Source organism: Fusarium poae, chromosome 3, assembly GCF_019609905.1.
Source record: "Fusarium poae strain DAOMC 252244 chromosome 3, whole genome shotgun sequence".
In the NCBI taxonomy this organism is placed as follows: Eukaryota; Fungi; Ascomycota; class Sordariomycetes; order Hypocreales; family Nectriaceae; genus Fusarium; species Fusarium poae.
Window position 1 is genome coordinate 7,664,597 of NC_058401.1, and position 18,544 is coordinate 7,683,140.

The 18,544-nt window shown below is 43.0% G+C and overlaps 6 protein-coding genes and 2 non-coding genes across 8 annotated transcripts; 3 read left to right on the forward strand and 5 right to left on the reverse strand.

Annotated features, from left to right (window-relative positions):
- Positions 1-2,020: 2,020 nt before the first annotated feature.
- FPOAC1_009985 (uncharacterized protein) lies at positions 2,021-2,628 on the reverse strand (the record flags this gene model as incomplete). Its single annotated transcript, XM_044854392.1, has 3 exons — positions 2,021-2,135; positions 2,186-2,406; positions 2,464-2,628. 3 exons carry the CDS (start codon positions 2,626-2,628, stop codon positions 2,021-2,023), a joined length of 501 nt encoding a protein of 166 aa, XP_044707062.1.
- Positions 2,629-4,361: 1,733 nt separating this feature from the next.
- FPOAC1_009986 (uncharacterized protein) lies at positions 4,362-4,765 on the forward strand (the record flags this gene model as incomplete). Its single annotated transcript, XM_044854393.1, has 2 exons — positions 4,362-4,559; positions 4,619-4,765. The coding sequence occupies 2 exons, from the start codon at positions 4,362-4,364 to the stop codon at positions 4,763-4,765; spliced, it is 345 nt and encodes a 114-aa protein (XP_044707063.1).
- Positions 4,766-6,686: 1,921 nt separating this feature from the next.
- FPOAC1_009987 (uncharacterized protein) lies at positions 6,687-8,120 on the forward strand (the record flags this gene model as incomplete). The annotated part of the gene is made up of 1 exon (XM_044854394.1): positions 6,687-8,120. The coding sequence occupies one exon, from the start codon at positions 6,687-6,689 to the stop codon at positions 8,118-8,120; it is 1,434 nt and encodes a 477-aa protein (XP_044707064.1).
- Positions 8,121-8,911: 791 nt separating this feature from the next.
- On the forward strand, positions 8,912-10,363 carry FPOAC1_009988 (uncharacterized protein; the record flags this gene model as incomplete). Its single annotated transcript, XM_044854395.1, has 2 exons — positions 8,912-9,330; positions 9,379-10,363. The coding sequence occupies 2 exons, from the start codon at positions 8,912-8,914 to the stop codon at positions 10,361-10,363; spliced, it is 1,404 nt and encodes a 467-aa protein (XP_044707065.1).
- A 246-nt stretch (positions 10,364-10,609) lies between these two features.
- Positions 10,610-10,681, reverse strand: FPOAC1_009989. The gene has a single exon. It is a non-coding gene; the product is annotated as a tRNA-Thr (tRNA).
- A 515-nt stretch (positions 10,682-11,196) lies between these two features.
- FPOAC1_009990 lies at positions 11,197-11,269 on the reverse strand. The gene has a single exon. It is a non-coding gene; the product is annotated as a tRNA-Cys (tRNA).
- Positions 11,270-11,593: 324 nt separating this feature from the next.
- On the reverse strand, positions 11,594-15,260 carry FPOAC1_009991 (uncharacterized protein; the record flags this gene model as incomplete). Its single annotated transcript, XM_044854396.1, has 6 exons — positions 11,594-11,599; positions 11,649-13,338; positions 13,392-14,013; positions 14,065-14,482; positions 14,528-14,683; positions 14,736-15,260. 6 exons carry the CDS (start codon positions 15,258-15,260, stop codon positions 11,594-11,596), a joined length of 3,417 nt encoding a protein of 1,138 aa, XP_044707066.1.
- A 660-nt stretch (positions 15,261-15,920) lies between these two features.
- FPOAC1_009992 (uncharacterized protein) lies at positions 15,921-17,937 on the reverse strand (the record flags this gene model as incomplete). The annotated part of the gene is made up of 2 exons (XM_044854397.1): positions 15,921-17,337; positions 17,387-17,937. 2 exons carry the CDS (start codon positions 17,935-17,937, stop codon positions 15,921-15,923), a joined length of 1,968 nt encoding a protein of 655 aa, XP_044707067.1.
- Positions 17,938-18,544: the final 607 nt, after the last annotated feature.

The window sequence follows — 18,544 nt, forward strand, 5'->3', positions numbered from 1 at the left end:
TAATAAAAAATTAAGTTATAAAGATAAAAAAAAATAACCTTAATTCCCTAATAAAGCACTATAAATACCTAGGCTATAGTAAGGCCTATAAAAATAAAAATATAAAGAAAAAATAAGTATATTAGCTAGTTATATATTTAAGAAAGCTCTCTAGAAATAATATAAAAAACCCCTTAAATATTATAAAATAGAGATAAGAATCTCTAGTATTTACTTAATAATCTAATTATTATTATTAAGATTAATTAAATTTAAGGCTATTAAAAACTTAATTATAAAGGCATTAATAGTTATTAGCTATATAGGGTATATAGAGTTAATTAGCTTTAGGTAAAAAAGCTAATTAGCTTTTTATTTAATTAATTAGTTTTAATTAATAATAATTTAAAGGTAAAGAATAATTAGTAAAACTTATTAAAATATATAAAGAAAAGTAATATATATAGTAATATTTAAGTAAAGGCTAGATTAAGAGATAAGAAGTTAATAGTAATTAAGGATATATTAGTAATATTAAGCTAGATTTAAGGCTTTATCTTTCTTAAATGTAGTAAAACCCTTAAGAAAGTATTTATAGATATAAATAAGGAAAATTAAGTTAAAAATATTTTAAAGGTTAAATATAATTCTATAGATTTTCTTATAGCTTTTAAGGGATAATATATAAGAAACTATATTATAAGAAGGTAAGGCTATATTATTATTTATATTTTTATTTTTAAATAAATAGTAAAAGTAAATAAAGTAAATAAATATTAAAATATTAAAGCTATTATTAATAAGAAAAGAATATATATTATTTTATTATAATTAGCTTTAAAAACCTTAAGTAAAAGATTAAGAATAATTTATAGTTTATATAAATAATTACTTAAATTATAATAGGTATAATATAAAGAAAAAGTAATAAAATATTAATAAAGTATTAGCTTAAAATTAATAAGTTTTTAAGTAATAAGTAAATTTATAAAATTAATTAAAATATCTTTAATAAAATAAAAATAATATATATAATAAAAATTATTTATAATAAATATATTAATATATTATAGTTAAGCTATATTTAATTAGGTATATATAGTAATATTATACTTAGCCTAAGAAGCTTAAGGTATTATAAAAGAAAAGTAAAAGAAAGGGGTAAAAAGGCTACTAAAAATATATAAAAATACTTAAAAGTAAAAAGAAAATTAAATAAAATAAAATCTTAAAAAATAATTAATAAGGTAATTATAATAATTAAAAGAAAAATTTTTTTTTTAAAAAAGCCTTGAAGAAGATTACTTAAAGGTATTAAATAAATAGCTTATATATATTTCCTTTATTTATATTTTATTTATTAAATTTCTATAAAAAGTAATATTATTAATATTTTTATTTTTTAAAATAATAATATAAACTGCTAGCTATTAATAGTTAATAATAACTGCTAAGGCTAATAGCCCTTAAGAGAGGGTATAATTATAATAAGGTTTAAACCTAGGAGCTTTAAAGAATCTTTAGTTAAATAGTTAACCTTTATTAAGGGGGTTTACTTATAAATTCTATAGACTCTAGAGTAAATAGTAAGCTTTAGTCTTAATATAATAGAGACTCTATATTATCTATATTAATAGATCTATTTAACTAAGTAATTAGACCTTTTATATTAAATAATAATAAGTAAATATAGCTATTAAATAATTTTATTAAATATTTTTTTTTAAAGATAAAATTAATTATAAAAATTAAGCTTTTATAAATAATTCTTTAATTTAATATATAATTAAAATTAATAAAGACTTTAAAGTTTATTATTTTATATAATATTAATATTAATATTAATATTAATAAAGAAATATTTAATAATTAATTTTTAAAAAAAAAATAAAAAATTTTATAATAATTATTATAATTTTAATTTTATAAGTTATAATATATATTTTTAAATTAAATCTTTATTAATATTTAAATTTAAAAATTATATTTTTTTATAAATTAATTTTAAATATATACTTTAAGACTTATACCTTAAAAATCACTAAATAATAGTAGGGCATGTATTCTTGTCCTCGTCCTGACCGCGGGAAACACCATAGGTCTTGAAATACTTGTGATTCTTCCAGGCAATAACCGCAGCCCAGAAGTGGATGATACTGTAAAAAAGGTCAATGATGTTTCAAGACTACAGACAAACAACACTTACGAGTTCACCAATGCCATCAGTCCCGTGACAATACCGACAGCGCAGTTGGCGCCGGAACAAATTGTGTCGACGCTTTTAAATGAGAAGCCCATAACAGCCGCCCAGAAAAATACGTCCAGGGTGTTGAGAACAGCGTAGGCCTTGAGACTTCCGAACCGCTGGAACTTTTCCATCTTCATGGTCAAGATCTCATAGGCAAGAAAGATCCCGGACTTGAGACTCTGAAGGTGTGTAAGTAAATCACAGGTTGCAATTTGAAGATTGTGCGGATGACTGACCATTGTGATGGCAACAATGTCCATTCTATTGAATGGGATATAGGATGGTGTTGTGACGATCTTGACAATGGCAAGGATGAAGATGAGAATCGTAAAGGCGACTTGAAGAACCAAGACCTTGTTCTTCCATGTTGGCTCAAAGAAACGACTCTCGAAGAAACCCATGATGAAGATGAGTCGGTATAGAGGCTCGGCTGGTATGAATCGTAGTAGCAGGGTGAGTAAACACGCGATGTGATCCAGGAAGTGTATGTCTTAGTGGTTCTGAATTGAAGAAATGATGGGAAAAAACAATGGAGAAGGATTATTCAAGAACTGCAACACATTCACAGAAAAACGGCAAACTTGAGAATTAAATAAGAGTTTCTTATCAAAAGTGACCAATCCTCTAGTGATGTTTACGCGTATATACCGAGTGTGTCTTGTGTCTTGATTGATAGTGAATTAAAGCATTCCGTTGAGTTACCCTGTGGCACAGACTGTATCCAGTTATTGCTTGGCAAGCGGGCCTTTCAACAGTGTCACTGGAAGTAAAACATTAACAATGACAGTAAAATAGTTACTATGGATGCCTTCAAAACTTCTGTCCACTAAACATGCTTACATTTTAAGACTTGGTAGTCATTGTGATACGCGGAGTTGTGACTGATGTTATACGCGTATTAGAAGACTTGCCAAAACCTCATTCGTTTTTGCTCTAGCGTGAAGGTTACGAGTAAAAATGGTGGCTCAGCATGCACAGCCACGTCTTCAAACGCAAGGACACGTACATTAGGTAGTGTCGCACAAGACCACTGAATGCGCCAAGGCTTTAAATTGAATTTATGTGAGAGGCTTGAGTAACAAACATTTACAACGCACAATATGTAAATAGAGCAACGGGGTCATTAGTCTTACTAAAAATCAAAAATCAAGTTATGAAGGATCCGTAGCGAACAGGAGAGATCACACAGTGGTAAATTTTGGCGGGCCTCGAACCTACGGGCTTGACGAGCAACAGAAGAACGGCACGTGCTACAGCATGTGACCTTTTATTAATCTTATCACGTATCGATACCAAAAACTCAAGCAGGAATTAGTCTTTTGTCACATTGAACAATGCAGGACCATCGCGGACTTGGTGGAAGTCGCGGAGATACTGCGGCATATAAGTTCAGCAATTAATCGCATGATCTGCTGATAGAGATCAGGTAACTGATTAGAAGCCTGTCGTTATCCCTGGGTATAATACGTTGTCTAAGAATTTATCCATTTAACTTCCCCGCACACTTGCGGAACGGGCCAAGTTTTTGTCATATCAGATTAGGACAGACACTATTAGAGTCTCTCCTGCATTAAGCTGATCTGCACTGAGACCCTGGGGTAGGATCGAGCTGGGGCTGCAGGGTTAAATAACCGTTACCTTGCGCCCTCGCACTTCCACCAGCCATTTAGGGACTATTCCGTTCCGTAAGTGAATGTCTATAAGTGGTGCGGTTGTGCCCGGATGTCGGTGTCTAGGTGGGATGAAATCCCATATGCTTGATTTCTATATCCGTGAATCTTGCCTGATTTCAGAAGAATATCTTATACGAAGCGGGTTATTCCTACCCAATGGATAGTACAGTGCAACCTGACAAGGTATTGTTGTTAGTAACTCACATCATTGTCAAGTAGCTCGAGTCATGCTATTGAGTAACGTTCGGATGAATCTCCAAATCAGTTGAGATTATAAATGATTACAATATTTTGTTTATACGTGAAAAGGGTAACCTATTCATCTGCCAAGATATATTCGACAAGATATAAAAGTAGCTCATCATCTCGTCAACAATCTGTTCTTCATTCCACCAAGCCATCAACTTCATCACAATAAACTGAATCTCCTTCCCAGAACTCTACTATCATCACTCAACACAATGTTCTCCACAACCAACCTTCTCACCATTCTTCTCGCCATCCCCGCTGTTCTTGCAGCCCCCGCTACTGAAGCGAAAGCGGCTGCAAAGCAGGTCAAAGCCTGTGCCTGTGTCAATGCCGCAGGTCAGACCGGTGCTGTAGATGGATACTGTCAATACATTGCCGGTGGCATCGTCAACCTTGACGGCCAGAAATATGTAAATATCACTTTTTCAAATCCCTTACCAAGATCGATCGCTAACGATATCATTTGTAGTGTTTCCCTGGGGCCGTTTGGTCAGAGCACATGGATACCACCTATACAGATGACTTTTGTTCTACCTACTACCGTGCCTTCCCCAAGGGTAATTGCAAGACTACCACTGTTTGCCCTACGATTGGAGACTACCAGCATATTTGCTAAATTGGATGATTGAGGAGGAATAACGATGGAGATACATGGATATTCAAGATTTTGATGGGACACCTTCTTACTAGTGCTGAGTTAATTTTCTTCGTATTACATATTTAAATATATTACATGGCATCGAACTGTTATAGTGGTAGTCGAAGCAATTGTGTACTATTGTATTTGACATAGAACAAGCCCCCAACAGCGCCAGAGGATCGAAAGAGTCTCGAAGTTCCGCGCTAACGTCGATCACAGATCTAGCCGATCGGCACGGAGACCATTCAAGTGGAAACAATAGACGATAACCACTGGGCCTAGATTTATACGCACGTGTCTGGTTAGTTATAACTTCAAACTTTCCAACCCCTGTGTCTTTCTGTATTACTTAACAAGACTTTTCAAGAGACTACCAGATCGGGAAGTAAATATCTCATGGGAAACGATGGCTCCCTTGCTTGGCCAAGATGAAGTGATGAAGTAGCGTTAGTGATGGTGGATCGGATCAATACCAGATACACAAGATAGCTAGTGCATCGTTTATGACTACCCCTGTCTTTCAACATTCTATGACGGTATTGTCACGGCATGGTGAGTTGACAGGGCGGTTCATACTTGGAGATATGAAGATCTGCAATAATAACCATAGCTAGTGTGTCAACTATCGAAGTTAAAGTTATCGACACGACAGTAGGGTAGGCCTCGTGATTCGATTTATCGGCTACATTCGATCAAGCCGCATTGGAAAGGTGGAGATGATATCTTTGGAGATCGTGCTCCACATCGGGACAACCTTACATGGAATATAAACGTCGACTACTGGACTCAACGGTATTGATCGGCGCCCGGAGTAATTATCACGGTTATTTCCCCAGACTTGATATGGGTATCCCTCGAAGTCTAATGCGAAATCATTTCCCCAGACTAATCACCATCAGCAAGGTTTACCAGTGTCTTGTATGATCTACAGTCAGTGCGAAGGTCCCCCAGTCATCGCCTTGTCGTTGAATTCACAACGATACAAAGGTTGGTCATGTCGTGCGAGTTGCATTTGTTGAGATGGAAAATACGTGGCGACAAACATTTAACTTGTCTTGTGCACGTGTTATACCATTGGATCTTGCTATTACAAATAGCAGGCGTACTAGACGTCTGTAGCCCGAAAAAGCACGGCATGGCATTTGTATCTGATTCCAATTAAAGCATAGCGTTCAGCCAAGGCTGTCTTAGCTCTCGGGCCCCCTGACTCCCGCTGGAATAACCTTTCGGTTCGCACAGATTGATGTCATACAACGGTATTTCTGTTGTAATGCTTAGCTCGATTACTCTAATCTCAGCTTGGCATCTGGGTTTCTACTGACCGCTGTATAATAGAGAACTAGCAAAAAGGTCCCTCGCACGGACATACAGTCGTGGCATGATATTCTCCCCCAGCCAATCGCAACATGGGAAATAGCAAGCAAAATGAAGTCAAGAAGTGTATTTTTCGATAGACTGAAACTAGCGCAACGGTAGCTCGGCAATGAGATCATCTTTCCTCGATCGAGGTTCTAAACATCACAACTTTGCAATGTATTCGGTTCTTACAGCAGTGTGGATTCTAGATCAACCAATCAAAGAATAATGATCGTCATTAGCCAAGTTCTCGATCGAGGCGCTTTGAGACAAACTGAACGCCAAAGTCTCACTATTTGCAGGCGACTGAGTTGACAAAGGAGGCTTTTGAGCGAGAAAGTGAGACATGAGTTGGCTATACAACGTCATTATACTGGTAGTGTCTCTGAAAACCAAGGGAGAACATGGAAAAAAAGAAAGTCGTTGATCAAGTCATGCAGTACAACCAAGGAACCTGACGAATAAATACATCTGTTTGATCCCCATCTCCCATCTTTTTGCGTAACCATCATCCTCCATCTCTGTCATCATCATCATCATCATGAAGATCACATTCTCTGCATGGCTCGCAGCAGCCTGCCTTCTTCCTTCCACTATTGCTTTCCCTCAGCTCAGTCCTGAACAGCTGGAGGCTTATCGCCAACACGCTGAGAGAGCACCTGAAGCTTGCCCATTCGCTGCTGAGCAAGAGAAGCGCGACGCAGGCGAATGTCCCTTTGCGAAAAAGGAGAAGCGAGCTGCCAAATTCGATGCCAAGAAGCAGCGCATCAGCGTCAGTGGTCAACATGCCTTCCGCGCACCTAATTTCAAGGCTGGTGACCAGCGAGGCCCATGTCCTGGTCTCAATGCTCTGGCCAATCATGGATACCTGCCTCACAATGGTGTTGCAGACATGCAGACCATTATTCAAGCTACCAATGAGGTCTATGGGATGAGTCTTGACCTTGGGGGCTTTCTGGCTGTCTATGGTACCGTTTTTAACGGTAATCCTCTCTCCACTAGTCCAGGCTACTCCATCGGCGGCCCTAGCCGCTTCAGTCAGAACATCCTCAACGGTGGTGGCATCCTCGGTACTCCTTCTGGTCTAAGCGGTAGTCATAACAAGTACGAGAGCGATGTCAGCGCTACTCGAGGTGACCTTTACGTGACCGGAAACAACTTCCACGTTATTCTCAGCCGCTTTGAAGAATACTGGCGCGCCATCAAGCCCAACACGCCTGCACCCAAGCAATACACTGCCCTAGCACCTTTTCACTACAAACGGTTCCAGGACTCGGAGAAGACCAACAGCCACTTCTTTTATTCGCCTTTCGCTGGAGCTTTGGTCTCACCTGCTGCGTATTCCTTCCCTCCACGAATGATGGCCAACCACTCGAGCGAGTATCCCGAGGGATATCTCTCTCGTGAAGTCTTTACCAGCTTTTTCGGTGTCAAGGGAGACAAACCTGGCAACTTCAAGGTCAACCAGGGTTGGGAACGTATTCCTGAGAACTGGTACCGCCGACCAGCAGGCGACGAGTTTTCCATCCCTGATTTCCTCATTGATGTTCTCGAGCATGCAGCCAAGTACCCTCGTCTGTTGAACATTGGAGGAAACACCGGCAAGGTCAATAGCTTTGCTGGTGTAGACGTTGGTGATCTCACTGGTGGTGTCTTCAACACGGCTGGGCTCCTCAAACTCGACAATCTGGAATGCTTTACTATGCAGATCATCATGGCTGCTGCACCCGATTTCCTTGGAAGCCAGTTCACTGATGTCAAGAAAGCTTTGACACCCTTGAGCGATAAGCTTCGCCAGCTTCTCGCGGGCAAGACATGTCCCAAGCTCCAGAAGTACAACCATAAGCTGTTTGCCAAGTATCCTGGCTACACTGAGCCATATGGCAGTTACGCTGGTGTTTCCAAGGGTACGCTCAAGGGTGTAGTGGAGACGACTAAGGGTATTTTGGGAGGCCTTTGGCCAACTGGCAATTAGATACTGAATCATAGTGGTAGTACAGAATTAGTCGGGACTTCGTTTTAGTGACTTCAGAATTGAACTTGAAACGTTTACGCTCTGGTGTTAATTTTACTGTTGGATTTCCATATAATCTTTCCCTTGAACAACCGATTGAACAACTCTTTATTTTGGTCATTCTTTGTCTATCCAATGAACTTTTGTAGTATGTGGCCGAACACCAAGTTATCCTTTGACGTACATGAGTCAGTTCTGTTTCACCAAACTGTCAAGATAAACACTGGATGAACACAGTCAAGAACAAACTCGTGATAAACCAATCACCAGTAGGCGATACACGCTTCAATTGAACAAGGTGTGCAACCCCAACACGCGCTGGTTGCCTGTTTTGTAACAAATTGTCTCAGGTCAGCTGTGAAGATCGTCTAAATCGGAGACTTTATGATCGCCAGTAGCGGAGCGAACAGCCCGCGATGGTGTTCTAGCTTTTCTTGCTAAGTTCGATAGCGCAAGGCACTAAAAGTTTGACGCCAGCGGACAAGGGGAAATGAGGAACGTGGCGTATCCACACAAGGTAATGAGAGATTCGATCCGAGCAGCCGAGGTTGCACGCACGGTTCTTTCTGTGCCTTTAGCCCATCAAATGATTTACAGCAACTACCGCTCTGCGCGGTGCGGTCGGACACTAAGTGGGTTGAAGCTCAAAATTACAGGAACTCATATGGGGATCGACTCTTGTTCCTACACCTTATAGCTACCAGAGTGCCCCCTGCAATGGCTTTGGGAACCACGTTTCTCCAAAAGCCACAATGCGATTCCTGGTGCATCTTCTCAGCCTCTGTGTTTTCTCAGGTCTTGGCCTGGCAGCCCCATCATCACTCCCTGCCTCAGATCTTGAGAGTCGCCAGCTCGTCAGTGGCCTTCTCAAAGGCGTTGATGGTACCCTAGAAGCGGTTGTTGGAGGCCTTCTTGGTACGCTTCGTAAGGCGATTGACAGCGGCGACAGAGATAAGACGCTGGATATCCTACATGTGCTTCAACCTACCAAGAAGCACAAGACTGTGCAAGATGTTTCTGCCGCTTTGGAGGACATTTCAAAGTCCAAGCCCAAGACCATCATCGATTACAGCGCGCAATTGATCGTGAATGGTCTTATTTCTGGAAACACGCTGGATCTCTTCGCTTATGCCAAGGGTCTTGTCTCGGATCAGAATGGAAGCAATAACAAGTAAGTCACTCTTACAAAAGCTTTGGTTATTCGACTAACCATTTTCAGGAACCGCAACCCTCCCAAGAAGGTCTACCCAAAGGTAGCAGACTGCGATGCTCCTTACACCACCTCTGAAGCCAAGCTCCGCGCCGCCATTCATATTCCTCCCACCTTTACCTACGGCGAAAAGCCTCCCGTCATTTTGTTTCCTGGCACTGGATCTACTGGTTATACCACGTTCCGTGGTAATTTTATTCCATTACTCACCGACGTCGAATGGGCAGACCCCGTTTGGGTAAACGTCCCTGTGCTGCTGCTTGAGGATGTTCAAGTCAATGCTGAGTATGCTGCATATGCACTCAACTACATCGCCTCCCTTACCAAGCGAGAAGTTTCTATCATTGCTTGGTCCCAAGGCAACATTGATGTCCAGTGGGCGCTCAAGTACTGGCCCTCCACACGCAAAGTAACGACCGACCATGTTGCCATCAGCGCTGACTACAAGGGCACAATCTTGGCCAATATTGGCGGTGCCACTGGTTTGATCAACACACCTGCAGTACTTCAACAAGAAGCCGGAAGCGCATTCATCAATACACTTCGCTCTGACGATGGTGACTCTGGCTACATCCCCACTACAAGTCTGTACTCTAGCCTTTTCGATGAGGTTGTTCAGCCTCAAGAAGGTACTGGCGCGTCAGCTTACCTACTCGATGCTCGTAATGTCGGCGTTGTCAACGCTGAGGTTCAAAAGGTTTGCGCTGGGAAATTGGCTGGTTCATTCTACACGCATGAGAGTATGCTCGCGAACCCTCTGACGTTTGCGCTTGCCAAGGATGCTCTTACTCACCAAGGACCTGGAAAAATATCTCGAATTAACCTTGCCGAAGTTTGCAATAGGTCTTTGGCACCTGGTCTTGGCCTAGAAGATTTGCTGATCACCGAGAATGCACTTGTCATCGCCGCTCTTTCACTGGTCTTGTATCTTCCTAAGCAGCTAGAGGAGCCAATGATCAAGCAATACGCGTTTGAGGCGACTGGTACATGCTAGATTAATTCTTATAGTCCCTAATAATACTATGTAAATATGTAATACCATGAAATAACCTCTTCTCAACTGAAGTAAAACTCAGCCTCATTCTTCTTTAAAGTCACTGAATGCAGAGCATTTACCTCACCCATCTCAGCATCTTCCTCCGCCTTTGCGCTAATTCGGTCAAATTCTTTCCACTGTAGGCGACATATGCAAGGGTTAAGAACATAAGCAAAAAAAGGCAAAAAAAAACAAATGTCTGAATGCCTCCACACCGGATTGAACGATGGACCTTTGCATTACAAGTGCAACGCTCTACCACTGAGCTATAAAGGCTCTCTTTTTATATCTGACACATGCTAAAATGGCGAATATATAGCCCATAGCTCATCTCTTTGATAGCAATACCTTTCACTATAGTCTCAGAGCCAGAAACTGATTTGCCATTTAAAGAATAGCGAGTTTATAGAGTATTTAGATATCACTGACTTCTTTTTCAGTATACTTATTGCTATATAACTACCTATCAGTATATAATATCTTCCTCTATACCAGAGCTATTATCCTTCTCCTTATTCAGGCGACGTTCTATAATGAAGGTTACAGGTTTAGACATCGTCAATCAACCTTTATATACAGTGGTTTGAAGCTACAAGCTGAGTAGTAAATGCATCAGTGGGATAACGAAAATGAAAATTCCCCTGCCCTATTAATACAGACCATGTGAAGATGGGTAACATACTCCGCCCAGACTAGACTCTAAGCAGTCGGGACAGGACCCACGATGTCTATTAACCTCAATGAGGTTGACCAAGTTAACTATAGGTAGAACAGACAAAAAGAAATAAGTGAGGACCGAGCGTGGATCGAACACGCGACCTAGGGATCTGCAATCCCTCGCTCGTACCACTGAGCTATCGATCCTTGAAGTTCTTAAGATGGGCAGTGTCTCAGAGCTATTATACTCGCCGGAAAACAGAGATGGCATAATAGAATTACTTTGTTAACCTCTGGATGTGTGAGTTATATGCTAGTATGATGTATAAAGCAAACATAGACCTGCATTTTTTCGTTCCTCGTTCGCAACGCAGATTTCACGCTGCTCTGATCTAAGACACAGACAGGTGAGCCAGTAAAAGAGGCGGGACCCCCTCTTACCATTCGGACTCAGATTCTTTGAAAACTCAAAACTACCCTTGAAAGTAAGAGAATATTACAGTAGTTAATTCCCAACTCTGTTACACCTTTCTACCTCTATCATTTCCATTAGTGGCTTAGCCATCTCCAGTCCAGGCATATTTACCATCTCTTGAACCCGGGAGTCATTTACTTCCAGGTATTGATTTATCAGAAGATATGCCGCCATTTTCTTTCGCTGTTCTTCGTAACAGTTATCATCGTAAAAGTCATAGACCACCGGCTTCTTTGTAACGAGATCAAAGATCAGCCTGTAGGGGTCTGCTTCAGCCTCTTCAATAAGATATGCCAACATTTCGCTTTTTCCATTGCAAAACGCCGCGGCCAAAACCCCGCCATATCTTTCTTCGGTCTGAACATCAACATCTGCTCCTCTACCGACGAGAAGCTTGGCTACCTGCAGTGAACCGCTCTTCGCCGCCTGTAATAACGGGGTTCCATGACGACCGCCAGGGAAGTCAAGTCGGGCACCGGCGTCAATCAAGGTTACTGCAGCTTCTGTATTATCCATCTTCGCTGCCGCAATAAGCGGACATTCCCAATTGCAAATACGACAAATAGCCTCTGGATCTGCCCCCTTGTTTAAAAGAAGGTCAAGAAGCACCTTATCATAACAGTTCACAATAGCGCAACAGAGGGAATGCGAGCATGTCTCCAAATTGGGATCAGCTCCATGTTCCAAGAGAGTGATGGCACAGGACTTCTTCCCTTGCTTCAATGCTACCTCTAGGGCGCTAGTAGAACCCTTTCTCACGATTCTGTTGATATCGCTACCAAGCCCGATGAGTTGACGGCATAACACGTCTGGTCCATGTTTTACGGCCAAAGAGAGAATGCTGTAGTCTTCGGCGTTGGTACACTCTGGATTCGACTCCAGACAATCTTCTCCCCACTGCATCGCTGCTGGATATATGCCAAGGACAATCAGACCTAACACTGCCATACTGGTGGGCCGAAGGCCGCCTACCAAGTATTCTGCTACAACGAAGATTGATGCCGCCGCCGGGTAGTATTTGGCCCAATTCTCATACTCCCTCTCTCCATCGACCATGAAGTAATGAAGAAGCTGAGAAATCTCGGGATAGTTTTTGATGTCACACTGTATCAGTTTGACGTGAGAGAACCAGTACTTTGATACATACAACCAAAGTGAGCTCACAGGGTCTGTAGCGGTGTTTTCACTTCCGCTATTTATGGTAGAGCCTTGAGCCTCCATTTCCAATTGCTTTTCGACGTGCCCACGTGCGGAGGGTTCATGATTTGCTTCCTCGGCCCAGAAGACCTCCCTCGCCGCCATCTCAGCTTCCACAATCTTTACAGCCCAATCTGGGGGTTCAAGATTTGCTTTCCTGACCAATAGGAGCGATAACTTCGTAATCTCAGCTTTGCCGTTCTGTCCCGCCCAGCCTCCGTGTTTTTCGAGGAAGTATTCTTGTACTGATGCATGGGGAAACTTCCAGTTGCCCTCGATGTCTTTGACAATGAGGTAACGACAAAGAGTTTCGAATTGTCTTTCCGATACGCTACCCATGGTTTTCAACTCGATAACACCATTATCATCGCTGGTTCCGAATCGGACTGCGGCTAACAACTCTTCAGTAGACAGAGGCTGCAGTGCGTACATGGTCCATCGCACCGCTCGCTCGAGGTACATTCGATCGATCAGTTCATCCTTTTCGTAGAGCTCATCATATGCTTGTTCAAGGCCTTTGGGTAGCCTTCCTATCCTGTTCATGATTGCATCATCGGATCCCAGGCCTTTAAGTTGCTCAACCTGAAGAAAAGCCCATCTGAACCTAAGTGAATAGTCAGCATGTGACAATGATATAGTAGCAACGGGTAGTAATACATTCCACCGGACTCTGTACATAGTCTCCTCTCGACTTTATCTCTCACCTCTTGTCCCCAGTCCTCTCCGATCTCTTTGACTCTTTTCTTGACAAATTTCTCAATATCGGGCTCATTTTTGTCGGCGACAGTGATTGTCGCCAGCATTTGTCTGGCATTTGAAAGGCTGCTTCGAATATCTGGCCGGTCCCGGCTTGAAATGAACATCTTAAGTGGTCGTTGAGATTCCCCAAGTAATTTGACCATGATTTGCATAATGATCTTCATATCTTCTTTATCAAACTCATCCAGACCATCAAGAACTATAACTGTTCGGGGAAGAAGATTGATAAGCTGCAAAAGACTTTCCTCACAAAGGCTTTTGTCAAATGGTTGCTGCGATTTCTCCATGTCCTTACAACGCTGGATCAGAAAAGCCACCATCTTCTCAGGGTAATTTGGAATGGTTGCTAGTTGTCGAACGAAGCTTCTGAGAACGTTGAGCACCTGGTCTCCGCCATCTTGATCGGTTTTTCGAAAGTAGAAAAAGGCAAATCCTTCATCAGTTGGTACGCTAGCCTTGCTACCATTATTCCAATAGCGATCTACAATATGAGAAGCAAGTGTCGATTTACCAGCACCAGCTAGCACCCGTTAGCTAATGTGACACAGGGAAGTCATGCAAACCAACTTACCATCTCCCCTGAGCCATAGCAACGCGGATGAACTCGTGTTTTCCCATTCACGAAATACTTCATCATTCAACAGCCATTTGCCAGTTCCCTCCGTTCTATTTTTTCTCCTCTCAATGTGTTGGTTACCGACATGTACGTCGCTGATGTAATTGAGGGCATTTCTCATCTGCTGGTCTTCCATATCACTGAGGATCTTAGAAACTCCACGGTCAATGTAACAAATCCGTTCGTCAAGGCTCTGGAGACGTTTTTGAACTTCTCGATTATTAGCCACTGATAGTTCCTGGTTGCAAGCTTGCATGCAGGTGTTCAACTCCTGTTCAGCTGTGTGCAAGTCCTTGATCAACCCATCGGCTTCTCCCGGGTTCCACAATGCTTTGCAGAATTGACTGATTGCGCTTGTCTCGTTCAGCTGCTCCTTCGCATGGATCAAAAAAAGTAAGATTGTTTTGTACATCCTTACCAAGGCGGCACGCATAAGCTCGAAAGATTGAGAACCTTCGGTCAAGCCGATTTGCAAGAAAGCTCGGTCACAAATAGCACCTACTCTGACCAACCTCAGAGCCTTCTCAGCGCATCCGAGAATGGCGATAAGATTCTCGCATTGATCAACGTGTGCCTACACAGCCAGATTAGCCAGTATGACTGATGGGAACAATTATGGATCTTACATTGAGCAGGACCTTGACAGCCGACCAAACAATAGAAGAAGGTTCTGGAGCGAACGGCATCGCAATATCTCCACAGGTTTTGATGCACGATACTGTCCTCTTTGCACAGTCCCTCCAGAATATGTCCTGGTCGCCAATAGTGATCTTGACAGACTTCTCCTTGAACGTTTCTTCATGGCCCTGAATGAGATCAACCAATCCGTCAATATCGAACTTTTCGCCAGGCTTATTGACGTTCGCATCAATCGATTTTTTGTCAGACTCGTCATCGAGTTGATCGAATGCCTCTTGCCACAAGTCCTTCGTTCTCTCTTTGTCTGTCGGGACAACTGCATGGCTGATTGGAGGAAGCCCCGGGGAATATGTTACCAGTTGCGACTGGTCAGCAGAACTAGCCAAAGCTTCTGCCGCAGGCTTTTGGGCCTTCAAGGGAATGGATTCTTCTTTTTGCTGTGTTCTGAAGCAGCTCGACAACAAACCGAAGCAACCACCATCTCCTTTTTTGGGAGGCTTGTAGGATGTCATCTTGTCACAGCCTTTTGAGTCCGGGTCCGTGCTTTACGTGGTGTGCTTAGAGTTATCCGTCGTGAAACTGGATATCGAGTGTATTGAGAAATTCTAACAATTGCGAAAACAAGGGAAGAGTCGTTGAAATAGCGGAGAGTGGAGGATCGGTAGAACAAGCGCCAAAATCTATCTAAAGCAGGGCCATATCATATTAAGATTGTCGCCATTGCATTTCAGCTCCTGTATTACAGGTAAACTGACGAATAGGAATCCGAACTGACGATTGAACATGGATATGTTTGCGAGCCACGTCACTAACCAAGCGAATGCACGGGATATACGAAGTCTACAAAAAGTAACGATAGTGGGATATCTTAACTTCGAGGCCAGCCATCAGGAATTTCTCTACAGTATCTTTTGCTGAGGCTGGGCACCCCATGAGCAACGCCGGAGGCAAGCCCGAGCTCCCATCCATAGAGAAGCTGTGATTTATCGCCGATCTTCTCCTTCTAAAATAGTGGATACTTTACAATTGCAGAGTGAGTGTCTCATTTAATACTGATTGACTGTGTAATATACAAGTTGAGAATCCGTACGAACAAAGTGAATATCTGAACAAAACGAATATTAAAACAAATACGCTAAGATTTTTAACAAAATAAAGACAGAAAACTAATTTTAGACCTCGATGTCGACCTCATAACCAGTGCCCTCGCTTTCCTGGTCAGCAATAATCTCATGCGCAATCTTCTCAGCCAAACCATAGATGGTACCCATAGGATGACCAGGAATAAGCACAGGGAACGAGGAAGCGTCAACAACACGAAGACCTTGAACACCGTAAACTCTAGCCTTGGAATCAAGAACAGCCATCTTGTCCTCCTTCTTACCCATCTTGCAAGTGCAAGCAGCATGCCAAACAGTCATGAGAGTATCACGGAGAACAGCAAGAATCTGCTCATCTGACTCGTGCTCCTCACCAGGGTAGACTTCCTTGAGAACAGTATCCTTCAAAGGACCGGACTTGGCGACTTCGCGAAGACGACGGAAGAGAGCGATGGCAACTTCTTGGTCACCCTTGTCACCGAGGAAGTTGGGGTTGATGAGAGGTGCATCGGAAGTCGAGTTGGACTGAAGAGTGATGTTGCCACGAGAAAGAGGAGCGACGAGAGCACCGTTGATGCTGGTGTACTTCTTGCCATCGGTGGGTTGTTGGAGAATGGGGAATTGCCAGTCCTCGGAGTAGACGTTGAGGGGGATGAACTCAACCTCAGGCCAGTCTTCGGGGAAGTCCGCGAGGTCCTTGAGAGTGGTGTTGGAGAACTTGGATCGGTACATCTGAGGAACCTTCTCCCAACCCAGAAGCTCAACTTGGTTAGATGTCAAGGGACCAGCTTGCTGCTGGATGTAAGCGTCGAGAGCACCCTGGAAGACAGCAGGGTCGTTGATAGCGACGCTAAGAGTATCCTCAAGACCTTGAACCTCGAATGATGGGCCAAAGAGAATGTGATCCCACAGGTTCTGACCGACACCAGGGAGATCAGCGACAACGGGAATGTCGAATGCCTCCAAATGCTCCTTGGGACCAACACCAGATACCATCAAGATCTGAGGAGACTGGAAAGTTCCACCACTGACAATGACCTCCTTGCGAGCCTTGAGAGTGTAATCCATGCCGATAGAAGTGACCTCGACACCAGTGGCCTTCTTGTCGCCGTCAAAAAGAACCTTCTTTGCGAGACTTTGAGTGTAAACCTTGAGAGTCTCGAGCTTCTCATCCCGAGCAGCCTTGACAAAGTCATCAGATGCACTTCTAGTAACCGTCTTGGGTCGAACGGCGGTGGTTGTGTATGAGTATCCGAGCAGACTGCCACTGCTGAAGCCATCGATGCTCTTGAGTCCAAGAGAGTTGAGACCCTTTGCTACAAGGGCGGCCCAAGAAGGAACGTAGTTGGCGTAGCTGATCTGGACGGGACCTCCTTCAGATGAGAAAGCGGATGCGTCGTAGTCGGTTTCAATAGTTGGGCCACGCTTCTCGTTGTCGGGAGGTGTGAATGTGGCGGTTTTCTGGAAGTGAGGCAGCATTTGGTCCCATCTTTTACTGTTAGAAATGTTTATCGGGCGATTGAAGGGATGTCACTTACTGGTAGCTGTCGTCGCCGACTTCCTCGGCCCACTTGGCCATAGTACCGTTGGTGGGACGGTGGTAGACCAGAAAGTTGAGCTGCGATGAACCACCCAGCACCTTTCCGCGGGCATAGTGAATCTCGCGGTTATCAGCAGATGTCTGTGGTGTAGTAGTGAATTTCCAATCCCTCAATGGGTTGGAGTCCAGAAGACTGGCACCGCTACCAGCTGTCACTCCACCCGGCGCTGTAGCAAGGATTGGCTTGGCAATCTCGAGAAAGCCTCCAGCCTCGACAATAGCAACACTGAAACCGGCCTTGGCTAGTCGGTAACCAATGGTGTTTCCTGCAGTGCCTCCGCCTACAACAACGTAGTCGTAGGTAGCATCGACTCCAGGGATACCTCCCAGTTCACCGAGCTTTCCAACCTTGAGACCATCGCCAGCATATGCGGACTGGATGATATGTTGTAGTGGATCGAGAAGGGTGCTAATGAAGGGACTCTCGGGAGCTGCGGCGACACATGTCGAAAGGCTGATAGCCAAGGATACGGCTGAAGTGCAGCGCATTGTAGGTAGAGGATCTCGATTAAAAGGAGCGAATATGTTAAAGAGAGTGAATGACCTAAAAGAGTGTGTGGGTTGTGACTAACAGAAGTGGCGACGTCTGTTCTTATGTACTCGATCTACAACAGCAGTAGTTTATCAAAGAGCTTCCAAGCATCTTCCTTGCAGGCCAAGTACCGTCGCAAAGATTACAGAAACTCTCAAAGTCTCACTGGAACGTGGGATGGATCGGCAATGCCGGGCATTACTGCCGTCCTTCGCATAAATTGAGTCCCGCGTGTGTTGGAAGGGTTCATGAGTCAGGTGGGATCCATGTCTTATGACAGGCAGATAATGAATGTCTCGGAGTTTTGGGGTCAAGACAGGGATCAATGGCCAATGCGACGCCTACAACCATCCAGCACTTTGATCTTGGACAGGGCTGACAATGTGCTCAGAATTGACAATCTGCCGATCTTGAGTTCGGACGATCGGTAAAACTCAATAATTTCATCTTGGCGAAAGTGATTGGGTATCATGGTTCTCACAATTTACTGCACATGATTCCTCATCACGAATTTTAAACGATGACAGCTCGCGCCTCGAAGACGAATTTAGTCCAACGATCATG